Consider the following 16,180-nt stretch of genomic DNA (forward strand, 5'->3'; position numbering starts at 1 on the left):
ATTCTTTTTTTATTTTGTTTTTATTTTGGGCTTATTGCAATAAATGTTGAGACAAAAAAGTGAACATTTAAAAAAACCAGAGTTTAGATGGTAAAGATTTCAGTTAGGTCTTGTTGCTCTGTTTTGATAGCTAAAATGTTGTAGAAAACAGTACAGATTTGAGTGTGTTGCATTTGATAACACAGGATGGGTATCCCTTACCCTTGCACTTGCAAGAAGAATACGAGCGGCCATCATCAGTGGTTAGTAACGAACACAGTTGCTGAACTGCAACCTCACTCCTTTTCTCTCCTCATGTTACAATTACAGTGTCCACCAACATAGTGATTCTCTTCATCCTAACTATGGTAGAGTCCAGCAAAGTAGTCGCTTAACGATTATGTGTCGTGTTGGAAAACTTAAAACTTTGGTCAATGGTGTCTGTTTGAATATCACGCATTTTTGTTGTTGTTGACACAAGAAGAGTCTGAGGATAGGTAGAACTTTCTTGGAGAAGTGTCTGTTTGTTTGTTTGTTCGTTCATGGGCTGAAACTCCCACGGCTTTTACGTGTATGACCGTTTTTACCCCGCCATTTAGGCAGCCATACGCCGCTTTCGGAGGAAGCATGCTGGGTATTTTCGTGTTTCTATAACCCACCGGACTCTGACATGGATTACAGGATTTTTTCGTGCGCATTTGGTCTTGTGCCTGCGTGTACACACGGGGGTGTTCGGACACCGAGGAGAGTCTGCACACAAAGTTGACTCTGAGAAATAAATCTCTCGCCGAACGTGGGGACGAACTCACACTCACAGCGGCCAACTGGATACAAATCCAGCGCGCTACCGACTGAGCTACATCCCCACTTGGAGAAGTGTCAACATTGAACCAACATTTCTTCTGATTTTGAAACTCAAAAACAAAAAAAACTGCTAGTGCTAACGTTCCAAAATTCAGAATAAAAAAAACAAGAATTGCGGGTTAATATTGGAACATTTATTTATGACAAAACAAACGTTTCAATAACCCGCTATTCTCGTTTTCTTCTGATTTCAAGCATGATCTGAAGAATATATGTTGCATCAATTCAAATCTTAAGTTATTGCAATGACAACTATCGTTTAAAAATAATGATAGTAATGATAATAAACACTTATACTGAAAGGCAAAAGAAACGCAATTTGTTTTCAGAACGATATTTTCAAGATTATGTCTTATTATCATGTGCCTATGGTTAAAATTGGTCCACGTCGGACTCAGCCGTGTCTAGTGATGCCGCTGTGAGAAAGGCACGTGCAAAACTTGCCATGCTAGATCTGCACAGAGCGAGAAAGATGAAATGGTTGTGCTGCACGTGCAGAGACAATGGAAGTGCCGAATGCCGATTATTTTGGTCTTAGCACGACTCGCTGTTCATGCCGTATAAATGGCAGTATTGTACGCTATCTGGCATTCCCCTATTCCAAAAACCAGCTATGCCGAGATTGAACGCCACTGACCGTGAAAGAGCAATAGGCCAGCTGACGCTGGGAACGCCACAGAATGAGGTTGCTAATGCTTTTGGCGTCAATCCGTCTACCATCACCCGTCTCTGGCAACGATATTTGCAAACTGGGTCCACGAATGACTTGGCAAGGAGTGGAAGACCACGTGTCACCACTGAACGAGAAAATCGTGCCATTTATCGACAGCACGTACGGGATCCGTTCCACACTGCAGCAGCAACAGCCAGAGACGTTCCCGCACAGTTCGACGTCGGCTGGTTGACAGAGGCCTTCATTGCAGACGTCCCGCCAGGAGAGCACCTGTACTGACCGCTCACGCCAGACTAGCCAGGTACCAATTCGCACAGCAGCACTTGAACTGGACCTGGCGACAGTACTCTGTGGCAGAACATTCTGTTCACAGATGAGAGTCGGTTTTGTGTCAGCAACGCTGACGGCCGCATCCGGATCTGGAGGCGAGACAACCAGAGATATGCTCCCAACAACATCTTGGAGTGGGATCGCTAGGGAGGCCCTAGTGTGATGATATGGGGCGGCATCTGCCTGCATGAAGTCCTGGGACCCATCATCTTTCAAAACATCGGCCCAGGACGAGGCAATGGCGTCACAGCAGAGCGCTACATTGACCAGGAGCTGAGGCCAGCTGTGGTTCCCTTTTTCAACCAGCACAGGAACTTCACTCTGCAGCAGGACAACGCCAGGCCTCACACTGCCAGACTTACAGCCGACTTTCTGCAGCATCACAACATCAGGGTGATGCAATGGCCTGCCTATAGCCCTGATCTCAACCCTATCGAACACTTTTGGGGTGCCCTGCAACAGGAGGTGAACAACGTGCAGCCAAGGCCCGCAACCGCTGCAGCCCAGGAGCAGGCCATCAGGGACGTGTGGCCCAATGTCCACATCGCCTCCGTCAATCGCCTCATCCGCTCAATGCCAGCCAGATGTCGTGCAGTTGTCCAGGCGAGACGGGGGCATACTCAATACTGACTGATTGGAACTGGGCTGAATGACCTGTTGCAGTTGCTGCTGATGGCCCAGATAAGGGAACATTGTTTGAGCATTACGGACACATAACATACCGAAACCTGTTGAGACAGCTCTTTCGAAAACTGTATCCGTTTTACAGACTAATACATTAAATATCGTTCTACACCCAACAATTGCGTTTCTTTTGCCTTTCAGTATATTAATTAAGTGCCACTGTTTACAAGAGCTCATAACAATGTACAAGAAATGCAAAGCAAAAGAAATCATTTCTGATTGCTGTCAATCCTATGTGGACAACATCCATTCAATATCAGATTATTTGCGGCCAAGACTATTTTGTCAGCTGATAGATAATGCTTTGACCGTGAGGTTGCTTGTCTAAAATGTTAGCGATGTTGTTTGGTAACGATGACACTGATTTTAAATCATCCAAAACTTTGCCGTCATTTTGGCAGACCTGTTTCACAGTGGAAGAATGGTGATGCCAAAAACTGCCTCAAACCTCTGATAATTGTGGAAACAGTGGGGCCATTTTGGCAAACTTCTCAACAACAACAAAATCTATCTGTGAATGTTGTTGGTGTGGACTTTATGAGCTTATGTTCCAAAAGGAGAGGAGAGGGTGCTGGTATCACTGCAGAGTTTTAATTTGTGTTTCATTTGAACACAGTGTGGCTTTAATATTCGTAACTAGATATTATTAACCCACTGTACTCTCACAATGTTTTCATTACATTCTTTTAGATGTGTGAGAAAGTTCACTGACACCACTGGATTAACACCATTTTTGAGTCACTTGAGAAAAAGTGACTCTATGTAATCGGTCAGTGTTAGTCTGTCCGGCCGGCCGGCCGGCCGTCCGGCCGGCCGGCCGGCCGTCCGTAGACACCACCTTAACGTTGGACTTTTCTCGGAAACTATCAAAGCGATCGGGCTCATATTTTGTTTAGTCGTGACCTCCAATGACCTCTACACTTTAACGATGGTTTCGTTGACCTTTGACCTTTTTCAAGGTCACAGGTCAGCGTCAAAGGAAAAATTAGACATTTTATATCTTTTCTCGGAAACTATCAAAGCGATCGGGCTCATATTTTGTTTAGTCGTGACCTCCAATGACCTCTACACTTTAACGATGGTTTCGTTGACCTTTGACCTTTTTCAAGGTCACAGGTCAGCGTCAAAGGAAAAATTAGACATTTTATATCTTTGACAAAGTTCATCGGATGTGATTGAAACTTTGTAGGATTATTCTTTACATCAAAGTATTTACATCTGTAGCCTTTTACGAACGTTATCAGAAAAACAAGGGAGATAACTAGCCTTTTCTGTTCGGCAACACACAACTTAACGTTGGGCTTTTCTCGGAAACTATAAAAGTGACCGGGCTCAAATTTTATGTGAACGTGACTCATTGTGTTGTGAATAGCAATTTCTTCCTGTCCATCTGATGCCTCATATAATATTCAGAACTGCGAAAGTGACTCGATCGAGCGTTTGCTCTTCTTGTTTGTTATTGAGTGATGGTTAGAGGGGATGGTGTTTCTGACCTAGTTTTAAAGAAGCAACTGTCTCACATGGCAGTACATGTAGGAGAATTGTGCAAAATGTTTTGAAAGATGGTATAATGCTGTAGACTGGCTGAGGTTATGAAGAATGCAATGAAAGAAGATACAATTTATAGTTCTGCTGACTGGTTGAGGGATTTGAAGATTCAGCAACAGTAATTTAGTGTTTACAACTCATCAGGTGTAACTTTGAAGTTAAATTGAGAAGTACAGACTTTTTAACCTAAATTTACCCATGAGCATTTTAAATACATCCTTAAAAATCATTTCTTTTGATAATTTTTAGTTGACTTTTTTTGTGTGTGACTTTTCCTAGTTTTCTTTTCCTGTTCTGTTTACATTCATTTTAAACACATGTATACAGTGTTCATAATCCGCCTCTTTATTGCTTCTTTCTATTCATTTTTCTGCTCCTCCCTCCCCTGCCCCCGCCATCTTCTTGCCTATTTAATTCCTTTCCTTTTATACACAACATTAACTCAAATCATTAGTTCAAAATGTGTTAATCCTGATTATGATCACTCTTTGTAGTAAGAAATGTGTGACATTTTGTTGTTGCATTTTGAGTTTCACTTGTCATAGATATCGTGTACACTACATTGGGGTGTGCACGTTAAAGATCCCACGATTGACAAAAGGGTCTTTCCTGGTAAAATTGTATAGGCATAGATAAAAATGTCCACCAAATACCCGTGTGACTTGGAATAAAGGCCGTGAAAGGTGAATGCTCGCCCTAATAGGCTTGAGGTTTGCTGGCCGATGTGAATGCGTGATATATTGTGTAAAAAATTCCATCTCACACGGCAGAAATTAATATGTAAAGCGCATTGAGCATATATATGATTATGCGCTATATCAAATGTCCATTATTATTATTATTATTATTGGTAAGTGTCTAGTGTGTGTGCTTCACCCATATGAAAAACAGAAACAGTGGCACTTTCAGAGCACAAGTTTTTTTTCTGCCTTCAAGACTGTTACGAATGGCACAGATGAGATCAGATGAGATCAGATGAGATAAATCTACCCCAGTCTTTAGATGTATGTAGATCTAAGAGAACTAAGTAAAACTGACTGAGTTAAAACTTAAAGTTTGTTTGGAAAGGATGTCATTTTAGTTTGGATTGAATGTAAGTTTTGTTTGGATATGATTAAAGTTTAGTTTGGATTTAAGTCTTGTGTAAATAAGAATTCTTAGTCTCATTTTTGGTTATGAGAGGTATTTGGTGGACAGTTTACTCATGTCCGTTGTTTTGTAAGCAGGTTTTCTTGAACTGTACATTTGGTAAGCAGTTGTATTTGTAGTTGAATATATATGACATGATAGAATATATATGTACTTAAAACTTGTGAATTTTAGTCGTGCCCATGAGTTGGGTTAAAGTTGTGATCATTTTAATTATGATGATTGTTTCTGTGAAGATGTTTGCAAGTGTTTAAATAAATCTCGCCTTGTAAGACACTGTATTCACAAGAAAAGAATTAACAAGTTTAGCTAAAAATGATATTACATATATATCCACATAAATAGTTAACTGTTGTTTCAAATGGATTTTTGATTCACCAATTTCATTTTTGTCTTTTTGAGTTTGTCAACACATGTCGTTAGACATTACTGTTCAAATGTAGCCTATTATGAAAGCAATGTAACTGTAGTTACAATAACTTATGATTTCATTGCTGCATTAACAGACCTCCCTAGCCCAAGAGCTAGACCAGAGCGTGGGAGAGAGGGAAGCTCGCATAGCAGAACTGGGTGCTGAAGTGGAACATCTGGCGTCACAGCTGGCTGAACAGCAGGAAGAGTTGGAACAGCTACACAGCGACAAGACAGCCTTGGAGACTGAACTGCAGCAGAGAGATGAAGACTTTAGTCATGTGAGTAGCTGTTTTTGATTATATCAATCAACCAATCAATCAATATGAGGCTTATATCGCGCGTATTCCGTGGGTACAGTTCTAAGCGCAGGGATTTTTTTTTGTTTTTTTTTAATTATTTGTTTTTAATTTTTTTTTTTTTATGCAATTTATATCGTGCACATATTCAAGGTGCAGGGATTTATTTATGCCGTGTGAGATGGAATTTTTTTACACAATACATCACGCATTCACATCGGCCAGCAGATCGCAGCCATTTTGGCGCATATCCTACTTTTCACGGCCTATTATTCCAAGTCACACGGGTATTTTGGTGGACATTTTTATCTATGCCTATACAATTTTGCCAGAAAAGACCCTTTTGTCAATCGTGGGATCTTTAACGTGCACACTCCAATGTAGTGTACACGAAGGGACCTCGGTTTTTCGTCTCATCCGAAAGACTAGCACTTGAACCCACCACCTAGGTTAGGAAAGGGGGGAGAAAATTGCTAACGCCCTGACCCAGGGTCGAACTCGCAACCTCTCGCTTCCGAGCGCAAGTGCGTTACCACTCGGCCACCCAGTCCATATATTACTTGAACAGTATTACGGTATGGGTTTGTCAAGGTATTTTGTGAATAAATCAGAATATAGTGGATAGAACATGACTTCAAGGCAATGAAAGAACAGAACAAAAACACAAGCAAACACTGCATGTGACAAAGTGTGAGTTGTTGGACGCTTTGCTGTGGAATCTACTCATACTAGTTTTGCATTCCTTTCATCACCTTGGACTCTTTCTTACTCACATTAAGTTCAGCTGCCTGCTGCATTAAACAATTGGTTTGGGGTTCTTAAAGAAAGAGGGGGGAGATAACTTGCATGTGTCAAGTGAAGAGGGTGTATGTGTGAGAGCGTGTATGTTTTAAGTGTCAGAGTGTTTTATGCTGCTAATAATGTAAAGACTGTCCTTACTTAAGCCTGAAGTTGACTTTACAAAGACTTCGCAAAGTCTCTTTTCCAAAAATTCAGTGACAAAGCTTCGTGAAGAAGACTTTGTGACGTCGACTTTGCCCCATTAATATAGGCTTTAATCACATACTTGATACTTTTTACCACCTACAGCTCCAGGAGGAGAGGAGTCAGAAGCAAGAGGTCCTGGTGGAGAAGGAATCCCGCTCCGAGCAGCTGCTGGAACAAGTCAACAGTCTGCACACCGAGATCACCAGTCTCACCTCTTTCCAGGTAGGTCACCTCGTTACAGGTAACACACTTTGTATACAGGTAGCAACACACATCAGGTCAACAGTCTGCTCACCGAGATCACCAGTCTCGCATCTTTCCAGGTAGGTCACCTCGTTACAGGTAACACACTTTGTATACAGGTAGCAACACACATCAGGTCAACAGTCTGCTCACTGAGATCACCAGTCTCACCTCTTTCCAGGTAGGTCACCTCGTTACAGGTAACACACTTTGTATACAGGTAGCAACACACATCAGGTCAACAGTCTGCTCACTGAGATCACCAGTCTCACCTCTTTCCAGGTAGGTCACCTCGTTACAGATAACACACTTTGTATACAGGTAGCAACACACATCAGGTCCACAGTCTGCTCACCGAGATCACCAGTCTCACCTCTTTCCAGGTAGGTCACCTCGTTACAGGTAACACACTTTGTATACAGGTAGCAACACACATCAGGTCAACAGTCTGCTCACTGAGATCACCAGTCTCGCCTCTTTCCAGGTAGGTCACCTCGTTACAGGTAACACATTTTTGATACAGGTTGCGCGTACATAGAATTCAGGCCAACAGTCTGCACATCAAGATCTCACCTCTCACCTTTTCTGTTAACTTGTTGGTTATCTCAGCTGCTGTCTATTTTAGTGGTAAGATGCAGGTCAAACATTTGTAATTCTGGCTTGTAATGCAGAAGTTTAGGTCGTCTGGTGAAGTTTTCCATAAGCAACCTTCTTCTGGCTTTGCTTTAGGACTGGGTTTGTCTCAGTGCTGCAACGGATTTCATACTGTACTGAGAGCCAGCGTTGGGTTGTTATTATACGTTATTTGCGTTTTTGACCAAAATATGACATTTTACACAGATCGAGACAGTCATTGTTCTTCGAGACCGAGGTGAACAATGACTGTCGAGATCTGTGTAAAATGTCATATTTTGGTCAAAAACGCAAATAACATTTATGTATCGATCGAATTCCTTTCAGGTACTGACTTTGTTGTTGTTTTGACGATTGAACGAGCACACACACACATGCAATCAAACACATTTAAGCTTCATATTTGGGCGTTTCAGGTTAACCGAAACTTCAAAGGAACTACAAAACACACGTTATGTACTGACTTTGTTGTTGTTTTGACATTGAACAGCACACACACATGCAATCAAACACATGACGTGTGTTTTGTAGTTCCTTTAAAGTTTCGGTCAACCTGAAACGCCCAAATATGAAGTTTTGTAGGCCTCTGACGTCACATGGCTCAAAGAAGGGAAATCCAATGTCCAATCGATACATACAGGCATTATGTCTGCACAATTCAATTTTACCATTTTTACCAACACAGCAACAGCAACACATATTTCGGCCTTGTACTCATCTTCATAGAAATCATGTTGAAAGTGAAAGCTTTCTATTTATGCAAAGGACTCTGGTAATGTTTCACTTGAAGATGTGTGAAGAAAACGGTTACAGTTCAAGACTTTCATTTGACCATTCTTTGCTTTCAGACCGAGCTGCAAAAAGACTTTGACACAGTGCAGTCAATGCTAGATGAAAAAGAGCGAGAGATTGAGTCGCTCACCAAAGAGCTGCTCGACTCTCGCTCGCAGACTGAAGGTTCCGATGTATCGGTGAGTAATTATTTTTGGTTTTGACACGTTTAATTTTCATTTTCACTTGTTCACACCCTTTCATATCGCTTCATTAACCTTTGAGCACTGAATTTTTTACACTGTTCAATTTTATCTTGGTGGCGGGTACCACATTTTTTCCTCAAACCATTTCACACATTGTAGTCATCCCACTTGAGGGGCTTGATACTCACAAGGCAATTACATTCATATTTTCATTTTCAGACTCACTTTTGCATTGGGATTTTTGTCATATAAATTTGTGTATCATGAGGTTTATTATTTTAAGACCGGTACGCTTTGGGGAAGCTTTAATTTGGGTTTTTTGATTGCTTACAGAAGCTCATTTGTAATTACTGTACCTGTTTTGGTTTCCTATGTGTATTAGTCTTGAGTGACCTTCATTTTGAAGGGAAGTCAGTGTTAGGTGCCATAAACTTTCCTGGGATTGTTTAGTTTTTTTCCAGTTAAAACCTTTTGAGTTTTCATTTTGTTGACAAACTTGTTTCCAAGTTTTGGCTTGATTGTTTAGTAACCTACTAAAGTGACATCCACAGCAAGTTGCCATGAGTATAAGCATGAGTAGAAGAAAGAAAAGACAATTATGAAAGGGGGGGGAGGAGTAGATACTATGGAAAGGGGGGGGGGGGGGGGGGGGTAGAAGGGAGGAATGGGCAAAAATATGAGAGGTGGAAGGTTTTGGGCTCACCCAAGTAATGAGTGAGTCTTAGTAATGAGCTGTGATCATCTGTATGGACTGACGGGCAGGCGGCCGTCCATCTGTCTGTTCATCCATAATCAAAAGACTTGACGTTGAGGTTTTTTCAGATGTTTGTGAAGCTAGAGCTTCGAACCTTTACACACTTCTAGGGCTTAATGACCTCCCTACCCGACCTAAGTCTTGTTGACCCTCGTCAAATTTAAAGATCCCAGTGGGGTCAAGTTTGGGTAAAAAAAGGGGAAATTCACCATTTTCTTCAACCCTTTTTGAAGCAAGAGCTTTGAAACAATCACACACCGCTATGGTTTGATGGCCTCCAAACAAGACCTAAGTCTGGTTGACCTGCCTCAAGTTTCAAGGTCACAGTAGGATCAAGCTTGAGTAAAATAACATTCAAAACTATCATTTTATTCAACGTTTTTGAAGCGTAGATCTTTGAAACTTTCTATGGTTTTATTGGTTTGATGACTTCTGAGCAATAGGTCTGGTTGATCCTGGTCATATATCTAGGTCACAGTAGGGTTGCATCTAAGGTCAAAAAGTATATAATTTTCATTTTCTGAAATTTCTATGGAGCAAGAGCAGCAGATAATTTCTGAAGCATATTACTTACGGCAAAGATGAGTCGTATAAGCATTTGCTTTTCTTGTTCAAAAATATATAAAAATAGTTGTTTGTATTTTAACCCTCCCTTTCCAAAGCTGCCCAATCTCCCACTTCCCCTTCTAACCCCCCCCCCCCCCCCCCCCCCTCCTCCCCACCAGTGTGAAAGCTTTTGGCCTAAGGCACTTGCAACGCGATATAACCTTCGTGGTTGAAAACGACGTTAAACACCAAATAAAGAAAGAAAGGCACTAGCAAGCTTTGTTAAAACCCACAAAAAGCAGTGTGAGTGCTAGTTCTGGGCACAATGCATTTCACAGGATCTGGAGGCCGAGCTGGTGGCAGTGCAGAAACAGTTACAGCAACAACGCAACATTGTTGACGAAAAGGAGGAAGAACTCTACGAGCTCACTGACAAACTGGAAGCCATGGTAGTGTCCCTTTGCAAGCACTTGCCTGCTGTGTTTGTGGCTCGTTTCTTCCCTCTGTCCCTTGCTGTTTTGAAACTGTGGATAGTCTGGATGAAATTGAATATATTCTCACATTAACTCACTAAAAAAATTTGAGTTTGCATATTAAATGAACCAAAGAAATAAGCTAATATAAAAGCAACCCTAAATTGTGCAGAAAATATTGGCTTGCCCTCTCTCCTGAGATCTGGCTTTGAATTACCAGTGGTTTACATAGAAGTGAAGAATTAACTCCACAGTAAGTGATACAAACTTCCTGCTTTGGGAAGCAAGCGGCATGCAAGAAAACTTCTGTTTGCACGACGAGAATGCATCTTATTTGAAGCTGTAATAAAACGTACGCTCCTGTATTTGCAGTAAAATTGCATCTTATTTGGAGCTTAGCACTACAAGAAAACTGAGGACAACTATTTTTCACCTCTAGATTAACAATGTGATAACCATTGTCTCTAACTTCATGCTAGTTTCCCCTTCACTGTCTTTGTCCTAGCATGTCTAATTTGTCACTATTTTACGTGTGTGTTTGCTCTCACCAGAATTCTTTGCATGCGTGTTTTTGTTTTTGTTTTTTGAGGGTTTGTTTTTATGGACTTTGTTTTTGCATGTCTTTTGGTGGCGGATATAGAATAGTTTGAATGGTTTTGGGCTTTAGAGCAATAGTAACAAGTTATTTTCCCCAGTATTGCTGGTTCTGTTCTTCATAGTTGAAGCATGTAATGTAAGCACTTCAGCGGCATAAACATTAATCATTCATGAATACATTTGCAGTGATAAACATATCACCATCAGGGGGAGGAGGAATGTGTTCAGTTCAGATTTAGTGTAGACGTTGTCACATTAATTACATCATCAGTAAAATGAATGGGGCTAGACACACTGGTAGATAGAAGTACACTGTCCTGCAGGTGTAACTTTTACTCAGAGGTTAGGATTACAGTGGAACCCCCCTTTTAAGACCCCCAGTTAAGACTCCCTCCTTTTTAAGACCTTGTTTTATCAGACTTTTTGTTCATTACCTCTGTAAAGTACCCCTCCTTTTTAAGACCCAATTTTCTCTGATTTTTTTTAGGAAAAAGGAGGGTTCGATGGTATTATTTCAGGACTCGGAGAATGTTGAAGTCCAAGTTTTTATACTAAACGATGCTATCTTAAATGGTGAAAAAATAAATGCTAACCCTGCTGCCAATCCCCCACCCAGGAGTCTATGAAGACAGAGCTGTCGTCACTCAAGACACAGCTGAGCGAGAAAGACCAGGAGATGCAGAAGGAGAAGAACTCACGCACACAGCTCCAGCAGGAGTTGTTGGAGAGGGCGGAGGAGCTGGAGAAAGAGAAGCAGCGGAGAACAGAGCTGCAGCAAGAAGTGGAGGAGATGCAGCGTGTGGAACGTGCAGGACGCGGCAGAGCTCACTCCTTCCCAAACATCAACGTCAAACCCTTAGAAGATCAGGTAAGTGCGGATATCTCTTCTTTTTTGTCTTTATTTAAACAGGCATACAGTTTTCATCAAAAAAATATATGAATGCTTTCATTTTCATTACTAAAGCACCCTTAGCAGCCATACTTTACATAAAACTTCCCAGGTGCACAATTGTCTTCACAGAATAGCTCACATATCCTTTTACCCTTCAAGAAAAGTAACACAACCCCCACCTTTCTGTGACCCCAGGTACGAGAGTTGCGAGCGGAGGTGTTCCACCTGGAGAATGTTGTGAAAGACAAGGAGGAACTGGTTCGTTACCTGGAGGAGGAAAAGGCCACAGAGAACTCCCTCCAGGACAAGGACCTGGCCAACCTCCGTCTGCAGCTTGAGTCCGCCCAAGACAACATGGCCGCCAAGGTCGCCCAGCTGGAACAGGCTCTCAACGACACACAGCACCAGTGAGTATGGTCCAAAATGGGACACATTTGTTTATTGCTAGTGAATGTGTTCAGGTTGGTGAATGGTTACTGGGGGTGATTCTTGTCTCCTTTTGTCAATATTCAGCTCATGTAAGGTTTATCTTGGTTTCGTTCAGCTGTTTGGCACTGGTAGTCCAAACAGCAAAATGTTAAGATGTCTGCAATATCTATAATGTTGTTTGTGTCATAAATTTTTTTTTTTTTTTTTTTAAATGTCTGCAAGATGATTGAAACACTGTGACATACATCTGGCATTGGAAGGAAGCTTATTCAACCCCAGTTCTGAACACTGCTCCAGAAGGCAGCAATGAAACAGTAAAAATATATAGATAAATAAACAACAACAACACACAACAAATCATTTTCAAGAAGAAGAATTATTCAGGTTGAAAATTCATTTGATTCTTAATCTCTGCGGTGCTAGTAGACTGGCTGCACATGGCCCTAACTTACTGTTGTAGATGTTTAGAGTGCTTATTTCCCTTTGTTATTTGATCCTGTACAAAAAGACAGCAGCATACACAACGAAAAAAACCACCCCATCTGTAATCTCAAATAAGTGTTTATGTCTGTGCTCACCTAACAGACTAAGAGACATGGAGTCTCAGAAACAAGAGACGGAGTCTCAGAAACAAGAAGAGCTGGAAAAACTCCAGCAGCAGCTAGGGAGACAGGCGGAGTCAATGCAGCACCTGGAGACGGAGCAGGAGAGTCTCCGACAGGAGACGGAGCAGCACAAGGCGACCATCAGCGATCTCAGGACAGAGGCAGCTCAGCTAGAGGAACAGCTAGAACAGACCAAGGTCAGTGGGTGGCGGGGGAATACAGAGTTTGTGTATAAATTCACTGATAATTTCTATCTTGTGTAATCCATCATGTAAGCAACCACAGATATGTCCAGGTTTTTACAAGTGATAAGGGCATCCTCCAATTTGAGCAAATGCCAAAAATCTACAGCCTGGGCTCCTTTTCTATGCAGAGTGAACTTTTTTTTTCTTTTGCTGAATTCATTTTTTTAACTGACACACATGACAAATTGAGAATGGTGAGCATTAGTAAAGCAGTGGGTGTCGTTGCAGGAGTAGGTGACTGCACGAATGTGGAATTTCCTTTTTGGCAAGTGGACCAGAATCCTTACTGCTGTTTCAGAGTGCCAGCACTGCCACAGACGACGTGAAGGTGTTACAAGAGAAACTGCAGCAGGCCGGGGAGAGAGCGGCCGAACTGGAGGAACAAGTGACCGCTGCCCAGACACGGCTTGACCAGACTGCTGCACAGCTAGCCGAGAGAGAGGAGCAGATACAACAGGTAGGTCTCTTGTTGCTAGTCACTGTTCAGGAAATCCGAGTTCAGTGCAAAGCATGCATGCCAATGATAGGAGAACTACTGGAACACTTTTTGCAAACAGTGCTCTAATATTTCTAAATCAAGCCATCTTTCATCTTTAGCATGATCTGGTATGAAGGGAAACACCCAACAGGCAAATGCTTGCTTTGCATACAGCTCGATTTCCTTTGACATGTACAAGAAAATTATGGTTCTAAAACAGACCTACTTCACAGTAAAAGTGTGCGAGTGCTCTTTGGTAATCACAATGTTATCCTGGTTCTCCCTTATCCATTTACATTTACAGTGTGATATGTGTGGACATGAGCGTATAAAGAAACACAAGCACGAAAGGGCCATTACTGCTGTCAACGCGTGGTGTATCGGTTGTGAGATAACTCCTCGGAGGGGTTTCCCCTGTCTTTTTCAAGAGGGAGTCCTAACATGCTGAGATGTCTAACAGAGAACTTGGCCTCCTTTCCATGGCGACTGCTGAGTTTTGACTCTGCTGTGTGACGTAACAACTCAGGATTTCCTTCCAAGAAACACTGCGGTTTCTCAGCTCTCTTAAAAAAACACGTTCTAATTTGCTCTACATCATATGGGCTGTTCAACATGCAAAGGGCTGCAACTGTCCTGCAGCATGCGTGGACAGGAAGAATAGAGGGGCTTGCTTGCTTGTGTATCTTTCTATGCGTGTGGTGTGGAGGAGTGTGTGTATGCTTTGTAACAACTAACACCGCCGTGTGTTTCTGCTGCAACTAACACAGCTACAGGCAGAGGTTCAAACCCAGCAGCAGCAGAGACAGCAGCGAGACAGCGTGTCTCTCCCGAAGACTCCGGACAGCGGGGAAGACAGTGAGGCAGACGAGCGTCTCAACGACGTCTTGTCACGAGCGCAGCGGATGCAGGCTTTGGTTAAGGACAGCCTGTCGTCTTCGCTGCCCATGTCCGCTCAGGCCGAGGCGTCCAGTCTCTCGCGCTGGGAGTCGGAGCCAGGGCTGTCCAGTGGTGCTGGCCTGGAGGTGAGTGAGGGAGCGGTCTCGTTCCCTCTTCGTCTCTCAGCATGCTGTCACTGCACAGTTGTCCGTGTTTGTTGAAGTCAGTCTTCTGATCAGAGTCTAAAGTTGATTTCAAGGATTTTGTTTCCGCTTTAGTGTCTAATGTTGATTTGAAAGATTTTGTTTAAGCTTTCGTTATTGAACAGCTTTTGATGCATTCCTGTGTAAATGGAAAATCTTACTAGGTTTACCTGGAAGTTGCAGTTAAATTTGAATTCTTATTTGTCTAGTGATTCATTCATAGACCTTCATCTAGGAGTTTGTACTACATTTGGTACAGTTACCTGTGGTAGTCTGTATCAGACTTTTAGCAAATTAGAACTTATACCGTTGTAGTTTTTCTTACTCTGTCAGCATAATACTTGTTCCAGTTAAGAGATAAGTACCAAATCTTACAGATAGATAGATCTTATAGATATATCTTCAAGATAGTTGAAGTAGCAATAATACTTGTTATTACAATTGACAGCAAACAGCTAAATATACAGTGTTTACTTACTTTGTACCTTTGTGTGATAGAAGTATAAAATAAAAATAAAAACAGAAAAAAAAATTAGCTCACACCAGCTGAATAATAATATGTAGACGAATTCCAGCTACTTCTGGTTTTGTTTGATACTTGTTGTCTGTGAATAGTTGGTGATTCATGGTGTTGTACACATTTCTGTCAATCAAATTTATTATGCAGCGATGAGAGGAATTGTCTCCTTCATGTCTAGTTAACAGTAATAGGCTTTCTTTTTGTTTGTAAAAAAATAATTGTCTTTTCTCAGTTTCTGATGTTGAACACGGAATGAATATGGTTTTCACAGCAGTTTCAGTTAACAGCCTATCTTTCAGCCTCACAGAGTGGATGTGATTCTCACAGTAATTTAGTCTTGAACACAGAGTGTGTTTAATTCTCACCTCTCTTTCTTGGTTCAGTGTGCCTTTTTAACACAGTATCATTTTCACAACTTTGGTAAAGATGGAGTGTTCTGATAGAATTATAGCAGTGCAGAGTTCAGAGTTCAGATCGTTATTGTGAACTTCACACAACCAGCCTCGATAGAAACTGGTATTTCTAAAAGTAGTTGAATGATATTTAATCCCGATATTTTCTCAGTATGTAATTCCATCATAAATGTTTCAGCCTTTCTCCCTCCAATGTATTTATTATCCCCCAACTGCCAACCCCATCCTTATTTCAATGCAAAACCAATCTATTTAATAGCAGAGTTATTTGTAAAGAGGTCATACTATTGTGTCTGTCATACCCCTCCCCTCTCAATGTACCATACACTGTAATAGCACAGTTTATCCTAAAAACCACCCTCTGTTATGGTT

The 16,180-nt window shown here is 41.7% G+C and overlaps 1 protein-coding gene across 7 annotated transcripts in view; it reads left to right on the forward strand.

Moving 5' to 3' along the window:
• LOC138982865 (A-kinase anchor protein 9-like) overlaps positions 1-16,180 on the forward strand; it is a 160,855-nt gene that overhangs the window by 96,586 nt on the left and 48,089 nt on the right. For 4 of the 7 annotated variants that reach the window (XM_070356246.1, XM_070356247.1, XM_070356248.1 and 1 more), the window contains exons 36-45: positions 186-242; positions 5,734-5,919; positions 7,027-7,146; positions 8,649-8,771; positions 10,416-10,526; positions 11,764-12,015; positions 12,235-12,446; positions 13,054-13,270; positions 13,617-13,775; positions 14,564-14,818. In XM_070356246.1, coding sequence (XP_070212347.1) covers positions 186-242; positions 5,734-5,919; positions 7,027-7,146; positions 8,649-8,771; positions 10,416-10,526; positions 11,764-12,015; positions 12,235-12,446; positions 13,054-13,270; positions 13,617-13,775; positions 14,564-14,818 — 1,692 coding nt within the window. The remainder of the gene's footprint in view (positions 1-185; positions 243-5,733; positions 5,920-7,026; positions 7,147-8,648; positions 8,772-10,415; positions 10,527-11,763; positions 12,016-12,234; positions 12,447-13,053; positions 13,271-13,616; positions 13,776-14,563; positions 14,819-16,180) is intronic. The other 3 variants (XM_070356250.1, XM_070356252.1, XM_070356253.1) reach the window with 1 other exon arrangement.

This window comes from Littorina saxatilis, linkage group LG12 (genome assembly GCF_037325665.1).
Source record: "Littorina saxatilis isolate snail1 linkage group LG12, US_GU_Lsax_2.0, whole genome shotgun sequence".
In the NCBI taxonomy this organism is placed as follows: domain Eukaryota; kingdom Metazoa; phylum Mollusca; class Gastropoda; order Littorinimorpha; family Littorinidae; genus Littorina; species Littorina saxatilis.